This window comes from Stegastes partitus, unplaced genomic scaffold (genome assembly GCF_000690725.1).
Source record: "Stegastes partitus isolate 25-593 unplaced genomic scaffold, Stegastes_partitus-1.0.2 Scaffold2556, whole genome shotgun sequence".
Lineage (NCBI taxonomy): Eukaryota > Metazoa > Chordata > Actinopteri > Pomacentridae > Stegastes > Stegastes partitus.
In genome coordinates this window covers 12144-21087 of record NW_007580287.1, presented here as the reverse complement: position 1 = coordinate 21087, position 8944 = coordinate 12144, and the positions used below count along the sequence as shown (strand labels likewise).

The window sequence follows — 8944 nt, the reverse complement described above, 5'->3', positions numbered from 1 at the left end:
GTGCTCCCATTTCTTCCTCTTGTATCACAATGTTTCAAAAGAGAATGTACCTGTAGACCAAGTGGGTGTTTGTCTAAGAGTGACGTCACCATTAAAGCAAACAGTCATCAATATCAGTTTTGGTCCAGTTGGCTTCAGCTGAACTGATGAATAAACCTGTAATTTTTGCCGACAAACAGGGGACTGTTTCATTCTGTTATCCAACTGTAAATGTAAATTTGTGCTAAAGTCAAGCCAAATCTCATCCAATGAAAAGAAACGTTGCCAAATCTCCATGGAGAATGTACATTTATTAGAAAACAAATAAAAAGTAATCACACGCTATGGCTTGTTGCAATTCTGCTCGTGTATATATGAATATCATAAAAATGCATTGCCATGACTTCTTTACAAACTCCTCAAAGCTCAAAGATGGCACACTTGCTAAGCACTAGAGGAAAAGAATCTTTCCACCACAAGCATGACTGCAAGCAGGAAGTCTCCCTTTGAGCGAATGACAACGACTTTAGTGTTCTGTTAATAATGCCCAGAAGCTGCACATAGAAATCCATGTGCTGCACACTGATGTTTAACAAAGAACACAGCCATATGTACAATGCATCAGTGTGCTGCCGACCAGGCTTTGGCAAAATTATGTACAAACGATCTCATTTCTAAGGGCAAAGGTTAATCCTGGAAGTTGTACAAAATAGGTTATATAAGACTGACTGTCTATAGACCTTGAAATCTACATTAATACAACCGTTAAATTGGGTCAGTTATTACATGTCATGTGTAGGTACCTGGGACTGAAATCAGAAAACAAACCGAATGACAAAATGCAAACAGCACAATGTTCATACAGAGCCAGCTGCCCTTGCCAAACTGTCCACAGCTTGAAATGAGTCCTTTAGTCTTTCGTGACTACTTGTCCAGTCTTTTACTTTGGCATGGCTTTTGTTGTGAATAAGAACGTTTACATTTCCATGTCCTCCTCTCCAGAGCTGTGGGCCAAAGGAAAACTGTACAGAGGAGAGTGTGTGTCTGCCGGTGGACTAGAGGGGCTGAGGGGACTGTGAGGGATGGGAGACGGACACGGAGTTGGAGGTTGCCGAGACACCGTCTGTTGTTTACGCTGTTTTTGTAACGAGCCCTTCAGCCTCCGACAGAAGGGATCGTCTGGTGGCCTCCACAGAACCAACTCCATGCAGGAATGGCTCCTAAAAACGTAAAGAGGAAGAAGCAGGTGAGACAAGAACAGGCCCCAGAAGGAAAAAACAAGACTTTAGAGCTTCTCATCAGTGGAACATAAGTTACTTTAGGTTGTGACTTGCTGCATCATTCACCCTTAAATGTTTCAATAACAAAGTCAGGACATACACAGACTGGGCTACTGTGTGGGGGAGGATGTCACTGATGCCCCGCTGTAGACCCTCCTTCAAACTGTCAGAGAGCACCAGCACCGGCCGTCTCTGCGCTGGCTCCACATCCAGATCTTCATCCTCATCGTCGTCCTCCAATGTTATTCTAGGATAGATCAATGGCAAAGTTAAAGGAATAGAGGTTACAGGATGTATTGATGTCACAATATCATATGATGTAACCCGTCTAACCCATCACTACCACTGGACGGCAAAACAAACCCTGTTCGGTTGATATAAATGGGGGAAGAGTCGCAATACAAGGAAGGAAACCAGGAAATATCTTGACAATGTTAATTAGATTACTGAACAGCCTGTGGACCTGAAAGATAGAGTCTGTATATGCACGGGGATTAGTGATTTAAATAAATGTAGTTGCCAAAGTATTCAAAATTATGAATCAAATAGTTTCCTAAAAATTTTATTTAAATCATTCTGAATATTTTAGATTTTTTACAGATTTTGATCCATTTTAAGTTGCTCTCAATTATTTAGATCCTAAAGCAGTGACCAACAACATCTGAATAAAGTCATTTATAAATCATTTATGGCTTTTATTGCTCTATCAAAACAGCAATATTGCAAGACGATAATAAAGTGTGCATACATTGTTTCTCATGAGCCTAACACAAGAGGCTATGGTTCTATTTAAAGCAGAAATCATCTACCTAATGGAAGTATGATGTAACAGAAAGTGTTCCCCTCTGCTTACCAAACTTATGTTGGAATACTCCCAGTAAACCTGCTCTAGATAAATGAAATACAGTATCACTTTGTTTTCACTTTTCTTTATTTTTTAATAAAATCTCACACCTGAATTCTTACTAAATCCAATATTGCATCATTTCACAACAGCACTTAACCATTTTAGTCGTATCTTGTACATGTTTTCTTTCTTAAATACTGAATGTTTGTGTTTGCCACTCGAGAAAGTGACTGTGGCCACTTCTGTGTGACTTCTATTAAGGCAAGATGTATGGAAGTTTGAAACTTACTAAAAACAAATGTGTAGTGTTACTAGCAAGTACCACTGCATTTTTTCCTCATACCTGCAAACAACAGATTCCAAGATGCCTAGGTGTTTTCCTGGTATCAGCAGTCTGAAGTCTAATCTCACAGTCACTCATACAGTTCTCTCACACCTTGATTATTGTGTACCTGTCTTCGATCTCCTGAAGTTTCCTCTGAGCTGCCTCTACCTCCATGCAGGAGCTCTCTGTTTCAGGTCGGGTCAGGGCAGCGGGGGGCTGAGGCAATGTCAAGGGCTCAGGAGCGGGGCAGGGCTGTGGAAGTGCAGGGCTGCTTTGTTGTGCAGACAGAGGAGGGCAGCTGTTTGCCGTAGGCCAATCACGATGAGTGCCAGAGCTTGAGTTCTCTGAAGTTTCCACTTCTGCCTCAAACATTAACCTCCTCTTTTTGGCACTGCATCCCCTGATGGAACATTGATATATTTATATAACCCAGCAATGCATAAACACGTCTCAGGAGTTTAATTTAACACTTCTGTGTGGCTATTCTAGGCATTGCCAAGTTTTTTTTTCATCTCACACTTACTCATCATCTATTCTCCTCCTGTGCTTTCTAAGGCATCGCGTCTCCCAGCTGCTGTGAGAAAGAGACAAATGTGTCAAAACAGAAAATACATGTCAGCCTTGGATTAAAAAGATATTTCAAATTTCTGATAAATGCATGCAAGGCAATTTACATCCTTCTAATAATCAGCTACATACCTGTTAGAGGCTGTTGCTCTCTGTAGGTGTCCAGACGTACTAGGAGATCCCAGATCAAATTCAGGAAGGCTTGTGGGGCCTGAAAACGAGTACATGGCTGGCAGAAAGCTCAGTTCACTGCTTGAGGGGGCAGAGTGATGCATGGTGGTCCAGTCGATGAAATGGTTTGAAGAGACACGCGGGTAGGTAACTATAAACGGATCTGATCTGGAGGATTGGTATTGATACCAGTCAGATGAGCTAAAATGTCTGTAACCTACATGACGCACAAGTTATAAATGTGTTTGCTCGGGGTCTGTTCTCTAGCTAGCTACAACGCCATAGTTGCACGAGCTTGTTTGCATGACGTTAAAACTGTCCGTTACTCCGTGACACGTTAACACACAATGACAGCTTCATCCCTGCGCAGAACAACAACTTTGCACAAGTTAGGCAGAAACACACAGCGTTAAAGCCCGACCTGAGCAGCTACACTGCCCCTTGCTGTTTTTGTTGCTGATGTCGATGTTTTGCTAGCTTGCCTCCGCTCGGTTCACATAATTTTCCAGTACGATATTCCCATTGGCGCACAAAAACAGGCTGTCTGCAGTCTCGGGTCTGACTAACTTAACATTATGATACAACCGTTGAGCAGAAATAGCCCCCCAGACGATCTGTCCCTGTGGTGTGAGCCGCTCTGAAGGTAGGCTGGGCTCAGCTGACGGTCGCCAGCTATTCTGAAACGGTGAGTCGCGCCAGAAAGCTCGTCAAGGTTCTAGAATGTGCGTAGGTTACGTTCAGTAGCTCAGGTGCATTGTGGGTAATGTAGTTACCGCGACAACACGACTAACTCCAGTTCAGTCTGTTGGATTTTTTTAAAACAGAAAGTGCGTAGGCTACGTTTAACGACTTAGATGAATTGTGGGAAATGCAGTTACTGTGGACAAACGCCTGCCTAAAAAGACTCTCGCAGGAGGTGTTACGTTCAGTACCTTAGCTGAATTCTGGGAAATGTAGTTACTACGGACAAACGACTTGTCAAAAAGTGTTCTGTTCGGTTAGCTACAGAAGCTAAGTTAGCGAGTAAAGTAGTTGTTGATGAGTTAACATCAGCTGCAGCTCGTTAAAATGTCAATTTTCGCTCCTCGTCCATTAGAAAAGAGTTTACGTTGTTGACCAGTTCAGTCTCTGAAGCTTCCTGTTTATGTTCAGACACGCAGCTGCTGTTTAAAGGGACCTTGTCGCCTTTTCATCGCTTTGTCATCGCAGCTGACCGGTCATGTGACATTGAAGTATGAGAAGCTGAAGTCTGCTTGTTTCCTCACTCAGCTCTGATTCTTCACGGAGGAAACTCTGAGCAGGTAACAAGCTGCTGAGAACTTTGACAAGCTTCGGCTCTTATTGCAAAACTGCTGCGACAGCGTTTTATGAAAGGTCTTGCATTTATTTCACTTTTTTATTGTCTGACATCAGTCTAGCAGCATTTCTCCGTGTTTCTGTTATACCTGTGTTGGTACTAAACGTTTAAGGCGAGTTGATTCGTTTTCTGTGTGTTTAACCAGGAGACCATCCAGAATGCTGCCTTTGTTTGTAATTACAAGCCTTTTGGCTTTTGTCTCCAGCAAACCATGTGGTAAGTAACTTTTCAAAACAAATAAATATATAGATAATAAATAATAAAATATAAAAAAAGACAAATAAATAAATAAACGGACTGCTCTTACTTAATCTGGCTGAACTCTGAGGCAACCCAGTTTCCAAATCCACTGACTCATCAATCTGGACATTCTCAGATTTTGCAACATCGCTTTTTTCATGAATCTGTATAATCTTCTAAACTTATTGTGAATTACTTTTACCTTTTTGATTGTAATGTTGACAGTAAAAGATCATCAACAATGACGATTCTGCACATTCGTCTGGATAGTCTTTGTCATTACTGCTGATGCAGCTGTTGTGGTTTTGCAATCCTTTAAATGTTCATGTTGATGTCAGCAACCCGACAGAGTGAATTTTGAAGTTGTTGTTTTTTTTCTCATGTCAAAATGTTGTCAACATTTTATCCCAGATACTCAAGGATCCAACCGTGAGCTGCTCCTGTCACTCAACAAGAATCTCCTTCGCTCTTTGGAGAGTCAGGAAGGACTTCCTAATCCCAGTGTCCACTTGGCATTACGCCTCTCTAACTACCACAACCTCGCTAAGGAGAGCGAACACCTCAACAGACTGAAAAATAATTTGCACAATGACCTACAAAGGTATTGCACTCCTTACTAATACTCACATACTTCAGTGCTTATTTTTAGCGCAGCTAAAGGAATGTCCACTGATGTTCTCACCTGAACCTGTTTCTCAGCTCTCTCTCTAACAGTCGGTCTGTGGTCGGCCAACTGGCGCTTTACACTCTGGCTTTAAAGTCCTCCTGCTATGACCTGAACACAGTCACCTTCACCGTCAGTGAGAAGACTGAGACGCTGCTGACACACCTGAAAAAGCAGATGGAACTAGAGAAGGAGCATATTGCCTGTAAGGACTCCTTTGACCTTTTGGAGGCCAACAGTTGTTACAAGAAATGCTGAAATTCCTCTTTTTTATTGTACTACAATGTGACTTTAAAGTTGCCTTAGTGTGGATATTTCTTCATCAAAAAAAGAAATTAAATAAGAGTGTAAGTCGAATTTGCTGAATTGGCTCAATCAAAATGAAACAGGATAACATTTCATAATTGATGTGTTGGTTTAAGAATTCCACAGAGTTACAGCAAGTATTGGCTAAATCCATCCAAACTGCAATAAAAATGGCAACTTTGACTTTGAACATTACTGTGAAGTCATGCTTTCATATAATTTGGTTTTCTTCACTTCTTCTCTCCTTCACGTAGTCAGCCAGCGCCCTTTGACCAGCTACTACCAGTACTCTCTGGGTGTGCTCGCTCTGTGCGTGAGCGACATCAGGGTCAGCAACCATGTCAGCAACAAGCTCATCAAAGCAGCGGAACAAGGACAATTAAAACACGGAGACACTGAGAGTGTTGGTGAGTGAAACACAAATAAATGTTGTCTCTAGCCGTGTTAAATAAATAAATGTCATGCAGAAATTGAGCAGGCAGGGATTCATGTCAATTTTGATTGACAATATTTATGAATAAACTGACCTATAGATGCATGTAGTCTACCTACTACTCATTATTGTTGTTGACCATTAATTTAAGGTAATTTCTCTCAGGTTTTACACTTAAGATGCATAAGTGAACATAAAAGAGAGACTCCCTGAGTTTTGGTGTGAGCCTCAGAGACACTAGCATCCGGACTTCTAATACAACTGAGCTCTGTACTGTGGACAGCAGTGGACGACTGCCGTCTATGTTAGAAGGAAACAGTACAAAACAGAGTCACTGCTGTGGCATTGCATTACGTTTAGGGTCATTTTTCAGACAACAGCTTATGAATTGTCCATTAACCTTCTGACCTCCACTGAGTTTCTGAGCAGTTTTGCTTCTGTCATAGTTGTTATTCACTTTGGAAACAACACAACCATGGCTAGAAGCAGACAGAACACAAAAATGTTTTTTTTGCAACTGATAATGCAAAAAAAAGAGAAAGAAAAAACAAAAGTGGAATTTGTTTGACTTTTTATTTTAAAAAATTAACAACTAGTAATCATTATGTACATTTTCACAAGTGTCCACAGGCGTTACTAATCCTGGGAAGAAATGGTGGCTGTAACTATTATAGATGTTGTACTGCGTAGAGTTTTAATTTGTTTCCGTACTTGTCTCCCATCTGCTCTTTGTAAACACTGCTTGCGGTTCAGCCCAGACCAGCGAGTCTGGACCAGCAAGTTCTACATTTTCAGATACTTGGCTCTTAGTTCTTTGCCTTTGCTCTGTTCACACCAGCAACTTGTGCTGCAAATAAGTAAATAAAATAATTAAATAAACAAGTAAAACAGGCTTTTTTTGGAACAGTCAGTGGCCTCACCCGAAGATTGAAGGCTGTGAACAGCCGCATATGGGTCAGTATTTCTGGTATGTAGCACGGTTCTTGATCCTCACGTGTTTTCTAAGTGTTAGTAAATATCCGGTTATTGAGATGCCTTAAAAACATTGACAGCTTTTTAGTCCCTGGTTTGAAACAGGCTACATCCGTCCATTGTTAATATTTCATCCCACGATTCTCCATAGATACCTACGCCATGGCTGGAATGGCTCTGCAGTGTGTGAAGGACTCCGGTGCTCATGGGCAGAACTCTGCCGAGCTCGACACAGCCCTGACCAAGATCAAGCAGAAGCTTCTGGCCTCGAGTAGACCTGATGGTCATATTGGCAATGAGTTCAGCACAGGTCTTGCAGTTCAAGTAAGGATTTTTTTCTCTTTTTTTTTGCACTTTTTCTACATGAAATCTTACAGAACAAAATATTTGTAGCTTAACTGTACTCATTTGGTGTGTTTAAGGCCTTATTGGCAATGGGCAGCGAGGTTGCAGAGTGTGCTGCCTCAATGGAGGCTATGAGGACAGCTGCCAGAAGCAACACCTACCACAACCCTATGGCCATATCACAGACGCTGCCAGCTCTCCTTCAGAAATCCTACCTGACAGTTAAAAGCAAGCAGTGTCTCAATGAGGACAGTATGTGCAACGTTTTTTTCTACTCTCTTTGGTTGCTGTGATTCCAGGTTGTGTCTGTATTGTCACTGTTTTTGTCATGTTGTGTACCTTTATTCAGACACCCTGATGCTGGAGCCCGTAGATCCTGTGGTGGTTTTGCCAAGTGAGAACAAAGTGGCCGTGGTGGTGGAAGTGGTGACGTTCAGCGGAGCAGCAGAGCTTTACTCTGTGGATGTGCCCAAGGGCAGCTCCCTGCTGGAGGCCCTCGAACTGCTCAAAGGGAATCATGTCGGCTTCACGTGAGTTCATATAATATTGTATTTCAGCTTTTTTTATAAGTTCTGTATGATCGGCTACTGTGATGAATCTGTGATGCTGTGTGGCAGGTTTGAGTTGGAGTCCAGCCTGTGGGGACCTTTCTTAAGCGCGGTGAACGGAGAGCAGGCCAGACAGAGCGATCGCAGATTCTGGCACCTCTCCTCTGACGGCACTGCGCTCAGTCAGGGTGAGGACACACACACTTTACATTGTGACTCATTAACAGCATTTCATTAATCTGCTTTCATTTCACTTTGGTAAAAAACAAACTGATTTTCTCTCTCAGGTGTCAGCGATTTCAAGATTAAGATGGCACAAAGGATCAGGATCAAAAACACAAGCTACTGATGATGCAGCAGCAGCAGCACTTAAATCTTTGTTGGTTTGACCGCTGATTATGTTGAAATTGTCTGTTTTCGCCAGCAATAAATAAATGGACATAGGGGCTTCATTGAACATTTGCAATATAAGCAGGTTTGAGGCTTGAAAACACGTGTGATTTAGAACTACTTAAACAGATTTTGCTCTTAACAATAAATAAACTGTAAAGTTTTTTAAATTGATTTTTTAAATTAGTTTGAAATGTTTATTAAAATGTTTTACAAACTGTAATTGTGCTCATTTCAACATATTTTTCAAAAGTTGTGGGGGATTTTTAAAGGGAGAGTTTGTGCTTTTGCTACAAAGAAAATCTGAATTACAAGCAATTGACAGCTGGTTAAATTATTAGGACACATCAGATGTCTGAGATGGCTGTTCAAATGCTATTTGGGTGCAATTCGATTTTTTGTGTAAGCAAGTATTATGAATAGTGATGTTACTATACTACATGTACACAACAAGTAGAGTTATCAGACAACTAGTGCCAGTTTAAATCACAGTACCTTCAGTACTCTGCTATGTGCAAAT

At 41.4% G+C, this 8944-nt stretch overlaps 2 protein-coding genes across 4 annotated transcripts; one reads left to right on the top strand and one right to left on the bottom strand.

The window, feature by feature from the left end:
- Positions 1–271: 271 nt before the first annotated feature.
- On the bottom strand, positions 272–3883 carry ccdc117 (coiled-coil domain containing 117). 2 transcript variants are annotated; one of them, XM_008305591.1, is made up of 5 exons: positions 3131–3883; positions 2955–3005; positions 2559–2831; positions 1360–1506; positions 272–1199 (listed from the first exon to the last, which is right to left on the bottom strand). In XM_008305591.1, the coding sequence occupies exons 1-5, from the start codon at positions 3271–3273 to the stop codon at positions 956–958; spliced, it is 858 nt and encodes a 285-aa protein (XP_008303813.1). In that variant the 5' UTR covers positions 3274–3883; the 3' UTR covers positions 272–955. The 2 variants fall into 2 exon arrangements, with proteins under 2 accessions (XP_008303813.1, XP_008303814.1); XM_008305592.1 differs by having other exon boundaries at positions 2955–3002.
- Positions 3884–4319: 436 nt separating this feature from the next.
- tcn2 (transcobalamin II) lies at positions 4320–8598 on the top strand. Of its 2 annotated transcripts, none has more exons than XM_008305590.1 (10): positions 4320–4470; positions 4672–4742; positions 5178–5367; positions 5466–5635; positions 5991–6143; positions 7293–7465; positions 7564–7738; positions 7836–8016; positions 8104–8222; positions 8322–8598. In XM_008305590.1, exons 2-10 carry the CDS (start codon positions 4685–4687, stop codon positions 8381–8383), a joined length of 1281 nt encoding a protein of 426 aa, XP_008303812.1. In that variant the 5' UTR covers positions 4320–4470; positions 4672–4684; the 3' UTR covers positions 8384–8598. The 2 variants fall into 2 exon arrangements, with proteins under 2 accessions (XP_008303812.1, XP_008303811.1); XM_008305589.1 differs by having other exon boundaries at positions 4320–4543.
- Positions 8599–8944: the final 346 nt, after the last annotated feature.

Bases quoted from the DNA above. Each gene is read 5' to 3' on its own strand.
- ccdc117 (XM_008305591.1), bottom strand. From the start codon at position 3,273: ATGCATCACTCTGCCCCCTCAAGCAGTGAACTGAGCTTTCTGCCAGCC. The intron at 3,006-3,130 runs GTATGTAGCTGA...TCTTTCTCACAG, and splicing joins AGAGCAACAGCCTCTAACAG to CAGCTGGGAGACGCGATGCC. The intron at 2,832-2,954 runs GTAAGTGTGAGA...ATGTTCCATCAG, and splicing joins AGGAGGAGAATAGATGATGA to GGGATGCAGTGCCAAAAAGA.
- tcn2 (XM_008305590.1), top strand. From the start codon at position 4,685: ATGCTGCCTTTGTTTGTAATTACAAGCCTTTTGGCTTTTGTCTCCAGC. The intron at 6,144-7,292 runs GTGAGTGAAACA...GATTCTCCATAG, and splicing joins CGGAGACACTGAGAGTGTTG to ATACCTACGCCATGGCTGGA. The intron at 7,466-7,563 runs GTAAGGATTTTT...GGTGTGTTTAAG, and splicing joins GCACAGGTCTTGCAGTTCAA to GCCTTATTGGCAATGGGCAG.